Consider the following 19,510-nt stretch of genomic DNA (forward strand, 5'->3'; position numbering starts at 1 on the left):
ACACTCAGCTTGTGGTGCTCAAAGCGCCCAAAAATATATTTAAAAAACTCAACAGCAATGTCTGCTTCTAGAAATCATGACCAGGTTACTCAAGACAATCCACAGACCTTGTTGTGAGCAGTTTCATGTTGGAACTATTTTCTTTCTGCCAAACTTACTGTGCATGCATATTTGATTTTGTGTTGCACTGTCCCTTTAAAACTCCAGTTATCTCACCTTGTACACAAGAACAAATAAACATGTAAGCAGCCTTTACACATGCTAAACAGTACACATCATATTCAACTGAACCCACCTTTGACCAGAGTGTGTTTGTCTGTTGGCGAGGAACGGGCCAGAACGCGCAGTTTGGGCCAAACTTTGTCCAGACGCTCTTGTTCCACCTAGAAATGCAGAACAAGAAAAATAGTTACATTGGTGTATAAAGTAAACATTATATTCAAGAAACTACATACAAACATTTTTTCTCTTATTTTTGTGTGTTTCCACAATTTGTTCATGTTTTGTTAGTACCCATTAATGTTTGGGATTCACCAGTATTTTTTTATTTTTGCTCTTCACTAGGCACGAGATAATTTTATGAGTGGTTGAGACTTCTTCCCAAGATAAAAGAAAAACTTCTTGATTCCACAGTTCACACATTGTTACCCAGTACAAGGAAAAATAAGATTTTTGGAACATTTTAAAAAAATGCATAAATATCATAAAACTGAATCTAGATGATTATGTTTTAGAGTAAGTATAATGATTTGATAATTACATTTCAGGGCTAAAAAAATTACCATACTTGGCCTACGGATCCAAATTAATGTAGTTTCAGTTACTGTGCTTCCCTTTGTTGAGCTGTGCTGGAATGTATTTAAGTACATTTACTCAAGTATTGTACTAAAGTACAAATTTGAGGTACTTTTACTTTTTACTTGAGTATTTTAATCTCATGCCACATGCCTTCTCCTCCACTACACTTCAGAGTCATGTTTCCAGATTCTCATATGTGTGAGCACTTGCTGCTTTTCCTTTTAATGATATAGATTTAATACATTTATTTAATTTTATACATTTTCCTGATCGTACTTACATACTTTTACTTATGTAACATTTTTAATATTTTTACTTGTAGCAAAGTCTTTTTACAGTGTGGTATTAGTACCTCACTCAAGGAAAGGATCTGAACACTTTCTCTACCACCGCTACTGACACGGCAAATGTTTTGTCATTGCTGGGTTTTTAGTTTTCTTGTAACACCAGTGCCGACACTCTGGAAAATGATATTTACTTTGTTTAAGTTTATTGAACAGTATGTCAATTTTACTACTGCTGAAGTTCTTCTTCTTCTTCTTCTTCTTCTTCTTCTTCTTCTTCTTCTTACAGCCTTTTTGTTGGTGACATCTCTCTAATTCTTGGGCATGTGACAGAGTCTTTGCGTATGGCACAACACCTGCCCTTATATAATGTTCAGGGGGCGTTACCTATGCAATAGGTGACTTATGGTCAAGAAGGATTCAATATTCAGCACACCTGGGTAAGAACAGATCTGGATGGTTAAAAACGTTTGGTGCATCTGAAGTTGACTTTTTTCTCTTACCAGAAAATTAAGAAAGAATATGACAGAAATTTAAGAGAAAGTTGCTGCATGAGGCCCATTGTGTGCCAAATCACAATCCATGCCTGTGTAATTAAAGCATGAGAGCATAAAACCCTCCTGTCATCCACCTCTAAGTATCATTCTCTAGTATAATAGAGAAACTTTTAGTTTTGGGCACAAAACAATAATTAATTTACAAATTACAAATTTAAACTTATGACTCTCAGAAACCAGCCACTGATCAGACCAGGATTAAAACACCGCAGCATACTGGACTGACGTTGGACAGGAAGTGAAAAACAGAACTCTGATGCAGCAGTTAAACGAGAGCAGGACTGATAAATCAGCAGATATCGGCTTACTGCAGATTTATTCTGTCATTGATATATTGAGCAATAATTGAAAAGAAATTCAAGGCTGTGAATTCTGGAGTCGTCTAAAAAACACCACGTAGCTTTAGATAATATTTTAATTTGTAGTCTGCAGTAAACTTGAGTAAAACATTTCTGCCCTGGTCTCACCTCTCCCTGGTCGTTTCTGATCTGCTGGTTGAACTCTTTGCCCTCCAGACACAGGAAGTCCTCCCCAGGCAGCAGGATGCCACACTTGGTTGCGATGGCACGGGCGGTGTTGATGTTGTCTCCGGTGACCATGCGTACAGTGATGCCTGCACGCTGGCACTTAGCAATAGCCTCAGGTACCTGGAAGAGTGTCAGGAAAAAAAGAAACATCATGAGACCTGAAAGATGAGCACAGATGTTGAGGAGAAACTCGCCAGCTTCTCGTCGTGATTTATACTTCGGTTTACAGATAATTTAAAAGAAGCTCAATCAGCTTCAAACCTAGTGAGACTGTCTGATGTCGAGTCTTTCAGATGGATTAACTTTCCTGAAGTGATGCATGATAAAACAGATTCAGAATCACGTCTCCAGATGCCAACACGTGGGACTCATCCTGCAACAGCTGCAGCAGATATTACCTGAGATCCCACTCATGCTGCCTTTATCCCCTCCTGACTGGGACCTCATTCATCTCAGATAATAGAGTGGACAAACAGAGATACAGACAGACATCTGCGAGGAGTCCATGGTGACATAACGGTCAGTGGACAATCAGAAAGCTGTTGGCTACTTCGTCTGCTCAACGGGTGGCTCGGCTGGCATTTGACCAAGAGACCAACAGGAGTTCTGTGTTGCTGACAAATACAAACACGCATCACATCTTTGATTCACACAGAGGGGAGTCTGGACTGAGAGAAGGAGCGAAGGGGAGGGACTGTCAGTATGATAAACATTTTCCCTGTGAGTGAGATGGTTGGAGAATACAGGAACATACTTAAGCTCAGTCAAGGACCAACTGTTTCAAAAATGACCATGAATTCTGATGCTGTCATGTTGTCACTGTAAACTTAACATTTGCTGCACAAGAAAGAAGCAGCCAGGCGTAGCAGCAGTAACTGAGGGGGGTGCAGCTTCAGAACGGGTCATTTGACACACCTGGAGCACACCAGGTGCACCATACAGACAGAGGGAGCAGTCGAGGCTGATTCAGGCTGCTGTGCTGTGTGTCATTGCTGGACATTGTTCAGCTGTGTATCCTGGCATGATGATGATCAGGGGCGTTGTAGTGGGGGGAAAGTGGGACTGATTATCCAAGGCCCCATTGGAAAAAGGGGCCCTTTAAGCCTGGAATGAAAAGGTTGATTTATTTGTAATAATTAGTGTCATAACAAAGACTGAACTTTGTATAATTAAAAAAATAGTGGAAGCTCTCTGAGGCTCCTCTCAACCCTTCAAGGCACAAAATGGGTTAGTCCGCCGCCGCTCTAGAATTTATCTCTAAACACACTTAGAGCCAAGTGAGTGAGTGCTCAAGCAGCTGGAGCAACAACTTCACTGTTATGTCTTGTCCCATGAAAAGGGAATCAGGGTTCTTAAAAAAAGAGAAAGAAAATAAAGGGCAAGAAAGCAAACTGACTTCATACAAGACACTCTCTGCAAGAAAAGGAGGGAAGGGGGAGGGAGACAGGGAGACTGCTTATGAATAGGGCCAAGATTTCGGTGCTACGCCCACGATAATGATGATCCATGGCCATTAAAGGGTAGCTTTGGTATATTTCAACCTGAGCTCTATTTGCCCTTGTTTTGTATCTAAGTGACTAATAGGAAAAATATTTTTTGAAACCGGTCCAGTATTGAGTGAAACAAGTAGCAATGTAACTACTCAGGGTATATGCACCCTTAATATACGTTCATTCAAAGTGATATTTTCGTCACTGATATGCTCAGATTATTTATTCTAAGTGTCTGACAACATTATGGAAAGGATCCCTACAGAGGAGGCGTTTTGGTTAAGGAGTAAGGGAGTAAGATCCTTTTTCCCCCACCAGAAACAGCCCCCAAAAAGCTTTTCACCAAACCCACCTGGCTCCATTTAAATATACAGTAATTTTATGATCGTAAAGTATAATTCATTCAGAGCTGACAGGAATAAAATAAAACTCACAAAAAAGGCCTTGGTTCATCTTTCCACTGTTTCAACAATCATCAACTCTGGTTTGGTTGTAAGAAACCCTGAATTCACCCAGTTAGATGTGAAAATATGCTGGCTCTATACATACTTAAATTACTGCTTACATAAATGGAGTCTGGTGGTTTAGCGATGGAGATTTTTGAGTTGTTTCTGGTTGAACAAAAAGGATCTTATTCTTTAACAAAAAGGTCTCTCTCTGCAGGGATCCTTTCCATAATGTTATCAGACACATATAAAAATAATCAGAGCCTGTCAGTGGCAGAAACAAGCACTTTGAGTAGACGCGCGTTGGGCACAAATGCCCCAAGTGGTTACAATGCAGCCTGTTTCACTGCTCAATACTGGACCAAGTTGAAAACGTGGTGTTCCCATTTCTCACTTTGACACAAAAACATGATAAAACAGGGTCCGGGTTGAAAAATACAGAAGTTACCCTTTAATTGCTGAACAAGGTCTCTGCCTTTTGAAGACGTCCCTTAAACAGTTTAAGTATTTGTGCAGTGAGAGTGCAGACTGAAGCCGTCAGGTCACAGCCACATACATGCTTCATGTTTTAGAATAGGAATATGAATTATGAGCCTAAAAGCTGAAACTCTGTGAGATTTTGTGTCCGTCACATCACAGGTCATGTAGAGATAAACTGAGTCCTGCTGCTCTCCGGTTATTTCCATCCTGTCTGTGATCTCTGTGCTCTGACATTAAAGCAGCAGGCAGCAACACTGACGCTGTCTGAGCTTCATTACAGGCTTCATTTAACACTTGAGAGCACCTGCACACCTGACCACGACTCACTTCAGAGCTCCTGTTTGGGAAATTATGTTCGTTTATCTCAGCTCTGTCATGGACTATTGAATGTTTTCATCCCAACATTTTCCCTCACACAACACAAACACTTTAATATAATTATGAGCAGCCCTGTCACAGCAGTTCAGTTACACTCCTCTGCTCCATGTTCTCTCTGTTCTCTTATGTTCTTTGAGCAATAAAATGAACGTCAGTGACTCTGCTTCATGCCTACAGAGCATGCAGGACATTTCGAAATCAGCCAAATTCATTTATGTGTCAGTGCAAACAGCTGCAGACTACAAACACTGATCATCAGCCTTAAATATACTGCAGATTTTTACTCAGGGTTTGAAATACATTGTGGCTTTAAGGGGAGCCCTATGATTCAGAGTTAGATAGTGGGATGGTACTGTGTGTGCACATGAAAAAATATATTATCATGCATTATAATTCATGAGACAACAAACACAAAGCCATTCACTGTAACTACTTTTTTATGGCTGTCCTTTGTAAAACAATAAAAATACGACTGCACAGTGGACAGGTGATAGTTTGCTTTACTTAAACAGCCCAGACCGATATTTCACAGCTCCCTTTCCTTTATCAAATGCGTCTTTCTGCAGAGCCGAGCTTGACGTAGCTCCCTGTATTGTGAACCCTGTTTTTACCTATGTAAACTACTCCCCACTTAGAACTTATTTTTGGGGAGCACATGGGGCTGAGCTGCTCGTCTGCTCACCCATTCCCACTCCTGTGATCACATCACCTCTGTCCTACAGTACCTCCGCTCTCTGACCGACATTGGATCCAATTCAAAGTCCTCCTCAGTCACGTAACCAGACCCTCTCCTACCTCACCGACTGACCTCCACTGCCACTCTCCTTCCCACAGGCTCCACTCCTCTGTTGCCAACTTCCTGTCTCCATCACTCAGGACCAAGCGCCAGACTCAAGGGGACACAGCCTCCTTCAGAGTCTCCCCCTCCCTCTGGAACTCTCCCCAGTAACATTCAGGACTACAGTGACCTGTCCCAGTTCAAATCACTGATCAAAACTCACCTTTTCAAAACTGCCTTTAATGTGTGAATAATGTGTGTTATACATTTTTAGTGTACTTTATTTTAATGATCGTTTTAACCTATGTAAAGTGTCTTTGAGTACCATTCACTTTACTGTGATGCAGCCTTTAAAACCAGGAAAAGACAACACTTATGACATTAAGAATTTTCAAAATTTAATAGATATCTAGTCACATATCATGATATTGATTTAAGATCGACACATTGCCCAGCCCTAGCGCCACCCTCAGGCTGAAGGGACTCAAGTATCAATGAGTTGTGGCCTATCAAATGACAGATCAGTTTTGATACTCAGTTGTGCTAATAAAAGGCACCCGACTCTGACGTCCAGTTTGACGCAAATTAAGCAGAAGTCTGGCCGCTGACACTCCTGCAAGTTTAAACCTATGATGCATGATACGCTCCTGTAATAACACCCCTACTTTCCAGACTTAAATTTACTTAAATTTTAGTTACAGGAGAGTTTTCTGTACCTCAGGTCTGACGGGGTCCTCGATGCCGACCACGACGATGCAGGTGAGGTCGTTCAGGATTTCATTCTCGTTGTCCCAGTTCGGCTCTCCAGCTTCAGCGGGGAAGTCCCTGAAAGCCACGCAGATGGTCCTGAGCCCGTCGCACGCCATCGGCTCAATCACCTTACGCACCATCTCATCACGGTCCTTTGGCTTGAAGATGCGGGGCTGACCCTGGGCGTCCAAGATACGAGAACATCTGGGAGCGGAGGGAGAGACAGAGAGAGATTATTAGAAATGATATTAATCCACTGTTCTCAGACATTTTCAGTTTTATCTGATCTTGTCTTACTTCCTCAGGACGATCTCTGACGCTCCTTTACTGTACATGCGATAACCTCCATCAGCATTCTTCAGCACCGTGCTCATGGACTTGCGGGAGGAGTTGAAGGTGTAGACCTTGTAGAGTTTCTCTTCAGGGATCTCCTCTCTGATTGGCTGGTAGTCCCTCTTCAGCTCCAGCACCAGGCCCAGCAGAGCGCACTCGGTCTTGTTGCCCACGTGGCGGGGCAGGCCGCCTTCTTTCTCCGGAGGCTGATGAGGGACAAAAGGTTTGGGTGTGATGTGACGTTCAGAGTTTAAAATTAGTTTTGTGTCATCACAGGCGAGAGGGAGCACCAGGACCACCTCTGCGTGTGTTTGATTTTAATGAATGTCAGATCCCTCACATAATAAGTAATGAATCAGAAGAGAACAGAAGCTAACCTGCAGTTAGACTGTGGCAGCTGGTGTTACAATTATCTACAATATCCAAATACAGCGAGCTCAGAGGCCAATCTCTGTTCTTTGGGAGCTTTTTTAGACTGTTGCTTTTTCTGATGAATACGTTTTGCAGAGAGCAGATTATATCAGCTGTAGCTATTTCACATTAATGGACTGTTCACTCAAAGTCTCCCTTGAACAGCAATTGTAGCTGAGCAGCTAATCAGCTGACAAGTTGCCAATTTAAGCGCTGCTGAAGTGCAAAATAAATGGTGACTGTAAAATAAAAGACTGGGAGGAAATCTTAAAGGGATCAAATTAAAAGATGTGTTTGCATGCTGAGTTAGGAAAAAAAGATCCTTATGAAATTGTCCTGTGAGCTGCATCTGTCACCAGGGCAGCTCGTCTGAGACAAGAGGCAGCGTTAAAGGAATGCTTCACCCCCAAAATGACCATTTGGGTATCAACTGACCCTTCACTAAATCCCACCTCTGGACACAGACTGGCCAATCATAACGTAGCATTGGGCCAGCTCAGACCAGGGTCCAACAACAACACAGCTGTGCTCCGTTGACTCTAATGCAGTTGTTGCAGATTTCCTTCATTTTCAGGCTGGTTTTGTGGATTTGGAGCTAAATGTTGTGCCTGGGGCACGTCGTGTATTAATGTCCTAAGTTTCTTCCCTGTTCCAAAATCAAACCCTGAAAAGTGTAGGGTTAGCTAGCTAGCTACTGAAGATATAGCCTCCTGAATGTATACACATGCTGCTTTTGCTTTTTAATGATTATAACAGTGAAACAAAGACTGACCCTGCTGTACAGGAACCAGTGAAGGGAAGCAGGGAAACTTTGCTGATATTGAACCAGCTCTGTGTCATCACAGTGTGCGCAGATGAACAATGTTTGGCTTCCCCTGGAGAACCCTGCCAATCCAGTGGCAAAGGTCCAGGTGTTGGCAGCCGCACGGGGGTGAAGCCACACACTGATCATCTGCACACGCTGTGATGCCACACAGCTGGTTCAATATCAGCAAAGTTTCCCTTTATATTCATTGTCTTCTGTGGCGATCAGCAGTGATGTGGTGGTTCACTTCATACATTAAGGAGTGCGCGATTGGGCAAGTGTGTAGGTTTGAGCTCTTGTCATGCATTGCTTTTAAGCCCTGCCTCCCAGCTCACTGATTGGCCAGGTAGTGACCGGGGATAGCAGAATTCCTGTCTACTGAGCATCGACTGGATAAATGAGACTTGAATTATACTGCAAGAGTTGTGTGAGAGCTTGTAAATGGTTGCTTTGTGTGGTTTTGCTGTTGTTAAACGTGGTCCCCCTGTACTTCAATTCATCAAGTGTTATCTCCATTTTTGGTTTCTGCTTTCACCGTGGAGGAATGCAAGAAAAACAACGTACTCTTCACAATGTCAACATAACGCTGGTTGAATAATTGATATACAAATGATCATTTTGTGGTTGAAGTATTCCTTTAAAGCATCCAGGAATTATTCCAGTGTCCTAACAAATGAGACATTTTGTTCAGTCCTCACTTCTTCAAATTAACTGTATTAGTCTGGGTTTCATGATTAACGTTTAGGTTAAGTTCAGGCTGATGTTATAGTTGTGGTTTGGCAGAGCTGTGATGATGAAGGTCTCACCAGGATCTTGGTGGTGTACGCTGAGTTGATGGAGATGCTGTTGACCATAACTTCCAGAGTCTCTGGTTTGATGACATCAGGTTCAGGGACTGTTTTGTAGTGCGTGTCGCCGATGTACGCCTGCACCACTGTCATGCGGTTCATTGTCAACGTTCCTGTCTTGTCTGAGCAGATTGCCGTGGCGTTGCCCATGGTCTCACAGGCGTCCAGGTGACGCACCAGGTTGTTGTCCTTCATCATTTTCTAGAATATAGAGAGCAAAGTTGGAGGCTTAGGTTTGTGTTTAAACATAATTTTGAAAACTACACGACTTAATGAAATGAGTATGTGTAGTTCCTCTACACTCACTCTTAACGAACATCACTTATTTGCTTCCCGCCCTGCTTACCTTAACAGAATAAGCCAGGGAGATGGTGACGGCGAGCGGCAGCCCCTCAGGAACAGCCACCACCAGCACGGTCACACCGATAATGAAGAACTTGACAAAGTACTGGATGTAGATGGGGGTGCACTCGGCCACCCAGGCCCGGCCCTGGATCCCAAAGGTGTCGATCACAAAGTAGAGGATGAGGATGATGACAGTCACAGCCGACATGATCAGACCTGGTTGGAACAGGCAGAGGTTAAACACAAGCACAAGTCGTGGCGGTCGTGTTAGTGTCAGCGCGCCAACGCTCTATAAATTGCCCATTTTACAGCATGTTAGACAAACTTGACAAACATGAACGTCCATTGTTTTGCTCTATTAAAGGAGACCTGCTAAACTCTGGTGACAGCAATGTCTTCAGTTGTTCTGACATAACTGCTAATGTGACTGGCGAGCATGCTAGCGAGCAGCTACTGAGAGTGTGGACGTAATACCTGTGTGCAGGGTCCTTTGACCCTCTCACATAAGTGATGTAGGCAGCAACAACATCTAAAGACAAGTGATCAGCTGGAGACGCATGACAGGCACAGGTGTGAACACTGATGTTTCTTTGCTGTTCACTTGTGTTCAGATCAACAAAACACACATTAGTATCAGGAATAAACAGGCTCTAGGAGACATATTGTGAAAACACAGTGTCTTTGGTTTGATTTCAGACTTGTTGCATGTTATCTCCTTTACTCTCTCTCCATGATTTCTGTCTGTCTTGAATACCAATGATCAAATAAAGGCAAAAATGGCATAAAAAAGCTGCAAAAAGTTGCAGACCTTTGTGTTTGGGAACGCATTAAATCTTCAGTTTTTGACTTGACTGATGACTGAATGCACATTTAAACATATCAGGCTTTTAAAGCACACTAAAATCACAGAGGAATTCTGGTTAAACCAAAGCCAAAAAAGTATTATTGGCTTATATGTGAGCAAGGCGGTGAGGTCTGGATGCAAAACAAAAGTAAAAATAATAACAGGAAACCCTGGCACTTAACGAGGCAATTGAAAAATGTGCCTGTAATATTCGGCCAATAAATATTTGCCTGTAAGTCAGATAACACCCTGAGGGGAACATCATAAACAGGTGAAACAGAGAAGTCTGCTGCTTGTGTTTTTCGGTTCACCTCTCCTGTCCATCACCTCCTGTGAAGGGTTTTGGCCCAAATTCTATTTTTATGGTTTATAACTGAAGCTGGTCGTGACTGCTGCCCCACCCCTCCACCCTCCACCCTGTCCTGAAAGCCCCTCAGTGTATTAAGGTCAATTGAAATGACACAGAAAGTACCTTCAATTCTGGGATGAATCATGTTCCCAATAAAACTGAGTGCATTCTGACCCTCAGCCTCTTCACTGCCTGATCGCTCTGTGTGCTATTAAAGGAACAGTCCTACATTTTTTTGGAAATCCTCTTGTTTTTTGTCTTCCTCAGAGTCAGATGAGAAGATGGTTATCAGATAACCAGGATGTGTTAGCCTAGCTTAGCAAAAAGACTGGAAGCAGAGGGAAACTGATATCCAGCTCCATCAAAAGACTCTAAAGATGTTTGATTTACATGTTTCCATGTTAGCTATCTGACTGGCTTTAGTTAAGACAGAGCTCAAACCTGGACACCAAACAATGACTTGTTAACAGTTCTTCAGCATATTTAGAAGTTCAAGTACTTTCTTCAGGTTAAATGTTCCACCTAAAGGATGAAACGAGCAGCAGCTCAGTGTAAAGCAGATTAAAGTGTGACCAGTGACTCTGCAGGATCAGGTTTCCCCCAACAACACCCAACACACTCTCCATTAATCATTCATCAGTTTTACGAGGCTTTGATATTGTACATTTTTAAGAACTGTGTCTCTGAATTGTGGCTGGAGACTCCCTGTTTCTGCAAATTCAGCCTTGTGGCTATAATGTACCGATCGTTAACAAGCCTTCACAGACGCCAGCAAAGAGACACCATCAGACATGGTCAGATTGTTGATTCTCTTATGTGGCAGTAAACAAAACGCATCAACCTGAGATAAATGTGCTGCGTTCAGAGTCATTGTCCCGTCTGTCTCCACACCCTCCACATACTCACACAATAGGCAGCTAAGAGGTCACAACCAAATGAACAGGTTGGTTCAATCATTTATATCTCCCCTCAGGATGAAACATAATGACTTTGGTGACCTCTTTTCATTTGAAGAAATACCGAAGTATTTTTTATATTTCTGCCAACTTCCATTTTTACTTCACAACATTTCCTAAATAAAATGAATACTTTAACTCCAATACATTGAAATGTATTGGAGTAAAAGTATTTTAATGTCCTCATCATTTTTGTTACTTCGTTACTACAAAATAAAATCTGAAGGTTTGGCAAATCAGTAGTTCTTGTTTGCAAGTTAGATCATAGGTTGATCACATAAGGGCAACTGCTAATAAGAGCTCCCAAAAATGCAGTTAAGTTAATTTCCAGTCGAGCCCAGGCTGCATGTCAGATTAGATGCTACATGCTAGCAACTACATTCCATGCAATGATGAGACCGACTTTACGATGAGAGCATAAAATGGCTTCAAATATGAATCCAGATTCTGTTACTGCATTGCCTATTTCTTGCCTCAGATGTTTTCATAAACATATTATTGTGTACTGTTAAGCTGCGTATAAATCACTCTGTGGCTCAGTGCCCAAATATATCTCTGACATGCTTGTGACATATGAACCTTGTAAGACCCGTAGGACATCTGGGGGCGGCCTACTGACTGTCCCAAGAGTTAGAATAAAACATGGTGAAGCAGCATTTTGTTATCACGCAGCACAAACCTGGAATATCCTCCTAGATCATGTTAGAGAGCCTGACCACTTTCAAGTCAAAGTTAAACTGCTCCTGCTCCTCTATTTCATAAACTCCAGATTCTTACTATTTATGATATTAATATTTTTCAAATATGTGTTTTTGTTTCTAAAATTCAGTTAAGGGAAGGGAATATTCCTGAGCAGTTTAAGACTTACTTTAAATCAAATTCACAGATTCACTCTTACTCAACCCGCCACTCCTCAGATCTTCATCCTCCTAAATTTCTCACTCGTAGAGGTCAATTTTCGATAAGATTTAGGGGCACTAAATTATGGAATGGTTTTTTCCACCTGGTAAAAAAATCTTCCTCTTTAAAATGTTACAAAAGATGTTCAAAAGACCATTTAACTGCTGTATTGTAACTATTTTCCCTAATGTATTATTGTTCATGTATCTGGGTCTTATTTTACTTTATTTATTTCATTTGTTTGTTTTTGTGTCACTCACATGTACCATTATTGTTTACTCATGAGTCCATTCCAAACACTCATATACACACACATCACACATTCACATTCATATGTATTTATTTTGATTTTTATTATTTTTATGACTATATATATTTTGTATATTTAGTTTGCCATCATCATTTTTTGTATGTTAATTTTGTGCTCTACATAACATTGTGAAATTTTAAAATTTAGGTGGAGGCTTCAAATAAGCCTACTGGGTTTTTTCGCCTCTTCCTGTGCCATGTACTATTTATCTGTTATTCTTGTGTATTTTTAAACTGTGCAAAATAAACTAAACTAAACTAAACTAAATACAATCCTTTTTACACTGCCTACTCCACCCTGTTATGACTGCAAACTTATTTTTAAACTCAAATTTAAATCATTTTAGATAATCTTATTATCTTTGCACCTCTTGTCTGTACTTTTGCCATTTTTAATAATGATTTTTCTTTTTAATTGTAAATCATTTGGTAATTAATTTTACCTTTTACATCTTTTTTTTTCTCTTTACTTTTTATTGTACATCTGTATCCTTTATTATGTTTTATATTTTATTGCTCTGTAAAGCACTTTGAATTGCCCTGGTGTGTGAAATGAGCTATACAAATAAAGCTGTCTTGGCTAAAATGAAAAAGTTGGTGACCCGGCCGCCATGTTGGAGACAGTCGAGCCAACAACCATGCACCACCCGTCAGCTGGAGCAAACTTTCTCAGACTCCTCGGCTCCTATCTGTCTCATGTACTTCAGTGTGGATGTAGTGACAGTTTGATAAATATGAAACTTTTTTTTTTATAAAAGTTACCAACTAAAGCTTTAATCACACAACGACAACATGGCTACCTATTTATTTTTGTAAAACACTTTGTTGCTTTCAATGTGCGCCATACATAAAACGATGTGAATTCACTTTGAAGCCGTTGGAAGTTTTCCCCTGCTTCCAGTCTTTGTGCTAAGCTAAACCTGTCCTGGACATCTTTTTTTTTTGTCTTACATGATGAAGGCACGACAAAACTCACATCCTGGACACACGGACATGAAGCTAATATGGTGTGTGTGTGTGTGTGTTCCTCACCAGCTTTCCCGATCTGTACAGCCAGTCTGGTCAGTTTGCCCTGCAGCACTGACTTCTCCTTCTTGGTCACGTTGACCTTCTTCACCGGTTTGGCCTCCTCTTTCTCCTCCTTCTCCTCCGACTCGGCGGCCTCCTCGCTCTTCAGCGGCTGGATCTCCAGGGCGATGCCGTCCTGGGTTTTGGCTGGGAGGGGGAAGGGGGGGGGGGGATAAGGTGGTGGTTGAGGGGTAAAAGGAAGAGGAGGAGGGAAGGTGGGACCGGGGTGGAGAGTAAAGAGAGATGAGGAGGAGGAGGTTTAGGAGAAGTCAGGAGAGGGTTTGTGATGAAGAAGAGGTGAAGATGAATGAGGAGGAGAAGGAGGGGGGGAGGGAGGTATGAGACAGAGTGATGAAAGATTGTGAAAGAAGCAGAGGGGTGGATTTTTTAGAGAATGAAGATGGAAGAGAGGAAAGTTTTCAGCAGCAGAGGATGAAGGTAGACAGGACGGGTTGACAAAAGGTGAATGATTTAAATCAATAAATAATAACAAATCACAAAACAAAACCAAAAGAAGGAAGGAGCAGGGTTCAGGAGTGGTTTGGGGATGAAGGGCAGAGAGGCAGAGAAAACGTTACAGATTCAGTCGGAGGGGAAAGATGAAAACGACCGGACGAGTTTTTCTCAGAGATCAGAAAAGACCTCTGACTCTTTATCAATTTTAACATCTTTATTAACATGGTGACCCTTTGGCTGAATGCAGAGAGTAGCATTTCATCAATTTATGATCACAGAACATTCATGAAAAAGGTCCAGGTAGCTTTCAGAGAGACGAGTCGGGAGCAGCAGTTCATAATGAAGAGCAGCAGACAGAACAGAGAACAGCAGATACAACAGAGAGGATTTAACCAGGGGCCGTCAATCACACACACACTGTGTTTGTTTCACATCAGAGCTCCGAGTTTGGAACGAGGCTGAGTTATGAAGTCTGGTATGGTGTCTGGTTTCACATCCTGCTCGCCGGTTTTGCTCCTCATTTGCATAAACAAACTGTGTATTTGCATTTCCCTTCGTCAGCTGGATCCTGTTTGGACTGTAGTACTGTAACGTGGAGCTTTTTGATCTGTTTGATCTCTGCTGAAGAGCTTACACTGCATCCAGCTGCACTCCCTCCATCCACTGCTGTTTGTCATATTTCCATACCAAAGAAATGTGAGCTGGTGATGAATGTAAACAGAGCAGATCTACACTGATCTGACAGGCTGAGGTTTGATGTGCTGTTTGTCCTCCTGAACAACTGAGCTGACAACACTGACTGAAGCTGGGAGGATTTATTAACAATAAATCCTGGACATGTTTTGATCCATCAGCTAACTGTATTGTCTTATAGTCAAGAGAGTCGCTGCTGGTAACAATGTCAACATCACTTCTGGAACCAACAATACCAACAGATCATGGACATAAAGCAGGTTTAGATTCCTGGATGACCAGTGAGAAGTTTCTAAATAACAAGAAGAAACTTCAGGTGTTCGCTGCAAAACTCTGCACAGGTTATCTCAAATATAACCAGGGAATTTTAATGAAATTCAAATAAAATTCAAAAGTGACGAGGCAAATTTCTGCTCTACTACTGAGGTGTTACGTAATGGAGCCTGTTGGATCATCGACTGCTGAGATCAGATCTGTTCCTTTTTTTGTTTTCTGCTTGAGAAACTTTCACTGGAAGCAGCCAAAAGCAAAATAAGTCAATAATATTAATATCAAGGATTAAAATCTGGGCTGCGTGGGAGTGGAAACCAGTGCAGTCCTTTTTTGTGCTGTTTCTTCAGTGAGTTTTCAGAAGGAAATTAAAATGTATTAATACTAATTGATTGATTGAACCTCATGCAAGAACAAACACAAACACGAAAGAACTTGTTGCATTTGAGGATTTGGCCTGTCGTATGATTTGTGTATCGACTGGCTGCTTTTCTCCACAGGGGAGGAACACACAATAGTACACAGCCGTGATAAAACATAATACGAGGCACCGCTGCTGGGAGTATTACAGGGGTTTAGGTGCACTTAGGCTGGGGTGGCACAAAAAATACAGTGCATGATAAATTAGTTGGGGGAAGAAGGGTTATTGGAATAAATGTGGAAAAAAGCTTTCTGTACTGTAGATGTTTTCATTCCTTTCTTAATATGTTTAAGGTGTACTATGCAGGATGTTCCTAAAAACATAATGGACTTGTAAAAAGGTAATTCCTCTACATCATCATTTATAACCCGCCAGAAGTGTGGTGCAGTGTATTTATCTGCAGACACCTCTGCCTGTATTATCTTATTTTCTACTTATTTTGCTGTGTTTAGGACATTTTGGGGCATTAACCCCCGGCCAGGAACAGCTCGCAGGTGAGGCTGGGGCTTTATAAAAAGGCAGGGACCAGGTGGTAGCAGCACACATCTAAGAAGAAGCTACAAAATCACAGACACAGCACTGAAAAAAATGCAAATATAGCGAGACAAAGCTCGCTCCTAAACGAGAGTGAATCTGAGGTTGGCTTTCACTTTCACTAGTGAGCACTGAAGGAGACGCTGGCGGTTAGCTTAGTTAGCTTACAACAGATGTAACCTACCCAAAACAATAGCTTGCAGTGTACATATGATGGATGTATTAAGAGACCTGGATACAGCGTTGGAGGCAGGACCCCATTAATTCCTATAAAAGTTGCTCAGTGGTGCATGAAGCAAAAAAATGTCTTTTTCTGCAGCCGGCTACTTCCGCTTCAGCACTCTGCTAACTTGAATGGAGATATAATGAATTAAATTTTGCAGCTTTTCTAGACTTTCCAAATGTTATCAGACCAAATGGATTAAATCGTGATAGCGGAATGAGTCATTTTGCGGGAGTTGTGATGCTCAAAAATATTTAGCCACTGATATACAGACGTCTCTTTCCCAATTTAAGGGACAACGGGAAAAAAGTCTTTTTGAGTATCACTCTGAAAATTTACTTCACAGCCCAGCTCACTTCCTGGGGTCCTGGTATGCATGAGCAGTGTAGGGAGGAGGGGCCAAGTCTGAATGTGGTGGTTACAAACAGTAACCAACAGTTCCTGCACAGTATACCTTTAAGGAGGTGTAGCTAAGGTACTAATGTAGATTTAGAAACCTTCACTCAGTGGCCACTTATTTATGTTTTAAACCTTTTAAATCCTATTTATTTGTGTCGAATTATATTGGCTTATGTTTATTTTCTTCTTCTTCATTCATTTACGTCTTGTGTAAAGCTCTTTGAATCGCCTTGTTGTTGTTAAACCATGGTTTACCTACACAATCTAATGCAATCCAATACTATTGCGCCATAAAGTTTAGATAATAAAACTGAATAATAGAACAATTAAGGTGGTGCTGTATTGGACTACATCATATTGAGAGGTGTTTCTATTTTTTTTTTTACCTTTCCATTTACATGAGGGTAACAGAATATTAAAAACACCTCTCAATATAATGGACTCCATCACAACACCATCACTAACTATCACCTCAGTGCTAAAACATACAATTTAATTAACATCTCTGTGACACAAAGAATAGATTGGCATCATAAAAGCAGACTTTATGGCAGAGCAGTTGTGTTAGATTGCGTTAGACTGTGAAGGTGTTGTGGCCGCTAAGTGTATGTCATTTACAATGAGAGTGATTTAAGCCTAAACTTGATGTAATCTTAGAAAATGGATTATAAACTTATTTGCCTTTTAAAACGAAACTCCCAGTTACGAGATGTGACAATCAATCTAGTGAATTCTGACCTTATAATTGATTGTAAAATGAGTCACACATTAATTTGACCCAGATGCTGAATTTGAAGTTTTGACAGCAGTGGTAAATCTCACAAACGTACACGCCCTTAAGAACAAGTCATATCCATTAAAATGAAGGATTTACAATGAGAGATGTTTGTACACTCGTATGAGCACTTGTACAAGCAAACTCGAATGACAAATGTAGGAGAGGTTAAGGATAAGAACATGTTCTTGCATGGGGCTCAATGTCTCGAATGATGAGCTCTCATGGAATCAGACAGACAGCAGACGTCAAGCCGGATATTATTTAAGTTGACAAGAGCAGGACCGTAAGGGTAAAGCTGGCAGAGAATACCTGTTAAGGAAATGGTAGACGACACTGACATTCACAGTTGAACTATTTTAACTTTTTGCTGTCCTCTGTGACGGAATCTACAACCGTATGTTACGTAGCTTCCTCACATGTAGAGAAACTTGAGCGATCTGGATGATTACTGGACGATTTGTATGTCATCACCATTGCAACATATCGTCATGTATGTTTCATTTTACCGTCCTGCCACTCCGCCCGACTGTTTGTTTGTTTTCCCGTGCCATCCAGAAGGTGTTGTCTGCCTGATTCCATGTGAACACAACATAAAAAATAAATCTGCTAAGATGACCAACATTTCCTCCCAGCTCACTCTTCATATTTTGTAGAAAACATCCACAGTGAGCTTGAGGAACTTCAAAGATTTGGGGATGTTGGATTAAAACCATGTAGTCGTATGTTTTTTGGACACTTTAATCCCAAAACGCCTTCACTGTCATCGTCACTGCCTCACTCTGAGTTTTATCAGAAGTCCCCATACAGAATTTTGCTAAAAGGGAAGTCATTTCACGACAGCATGACCTCAACATGACACGTAGACACTCTGAACGTGGGAATGAGTCGGTGTCAAACCAGGAAGCTGCGGAGCTTTATGCACATGGTCCAGTCTGAAGACAAGCCACAACATAGAACTAACTGACACAGCTTCACATGAACAGGACTGAGACCCACTGACCAACCACAGAACTGTAAACAGGCGCAGCACTGAACCATGGGAGAGCGCACGGCGGGCAGAGGGGGGAGGAGGGTGTCTGACAATCAAAAAGAAAGCAAGTCAACAAACAGAAGACGAACTCAAAGGATCACCCCAGAAAACGAAAAACGACAGCGATGCAGAACCACGACAGAGATAGACAGGAGGAGGTAGAGGAGGCTGCAGAGCTGTGGAGGCTGCAGGAGACTTCAGCAAGACAGAAAAATAACAGAGAAGAGGGAGAGAGTCAAACAGTGATTACAAGACAACATGAAGTCCTGAGCAACACCCTGCAAGGAGGCAACAGTGAGAGAAATGAGAGGAATCAAAGGCGAAAAGAAAAGAAACTGAGGATACACAAACAGAACAGACGACAGCCCACAGCCCACTAATACTGCAAGGGTGCAACTCCCACACACACTAACAGCTCGCTTCAGCCAAAAAATATCACGGCACTGTGTGGATCAGTTGGTTTTCCTCAACAGTGTCAACAGATAGTCACATTTATCTGAATATAATAAACGCGTGAAAATGTGCGGTGGGAAAACCGAACATTTCAAATGCTCCACTAATTTTTTGTTGTTGCTGTCGGCAAAACTCAACACCTCCCGCACAGATGTTTCACATTAAAAGCCTTCCAGCAGCTCAAAGGACAAATTCCCCCCTTTCCTGGCGAGCTTTTAATTTGAAACATCTGCAGGAAGTTCCATTTGCGCTAATTTAACAGTAATCGAAAAAACAACAAGGCAAAGCAGAGGTGACTGAGTGAATGAAAACAACATCAGTGTTAAAAAGAGAGCCCGTTGTCTTGATACATTCAGTATAATGTACATTTTCACAGCAGGAATTCCATCAGTACAACACCAGACTCATTCCACCACTCTGCTGCTCCCACTTTCTCCTTTTAACACGAACACTATTTTTGTTCCCTCATTATTTCCAGTTGCTTCTACTTTGCTGTTTTTTTAATCACTGTGGAGTTACTTCCTGCACAGATAAGAGCTAAACAACAGCTCAAAAGGCAGAATTTCCCCTCGAGCAGTGGCGCCTCCAGGAATTTTT

General features: G+C 41.6%; 1 protein-coding gene across 5 annotated transcripts in view; it reads right to left on the reverse strand.

The window, feature by feature from the left end:
* LOC117256551 (plasma membrane calcium-transporting ATPase 1-like) overlaps positions 1–19,510 on the reverse strand; it is a 145,344-nt gene that overhangs the window by 30,217 nt on the left and 95,617 nt on the right. For all 5 annotated transcript variants that reach the window (XM_033626033.2, XM_033626028.2, XM_078170773.1 and 2 more), the window contains 7 exons: positions 13,621–13,803; positions 9,232–9,446; positions 8,844–9,086; positions 6,786–7,027; positions 6,455–6,692; positions 2,107–2,286; positions 296–383 (listed from right to left, as the gene is read on the reverse strand). In XM_033626033.2, coding sequence (XP_033481924.1) covers positions 296–383; positions 2,107–2,286; positions 6,455–6,692; positions 6,786–7,027; positions 8,844–9,086; positions 9,232–9,446; positions 13,621–13,803 — 1,389 coding nt within the window. The remainder of the gene's footprint in view (positions 1–295; positions 384–2,106; positions 2,287–6,454; positions 6,693–6,785; positions 7,028–8,843; positions 9,087–9,231; positions 9,447–13,620; positions 13,804–19,510) is intronic.

Source organism: Epinephelus lanceolatus, chromosome 1, assembly GCF_041903045.1.
Source record: "Epinephelus lanceolatus isolate andai-2023 chromosome 1, ASM4190304v1, whole genome shotgun sequence".
NCBI classification, from domain to species: Eukaryota; Metazoa; Chordata; class Actinopteri; order Perciformes; family Serranidae; genus Epinephelus; species Epinephelus lanceolatus.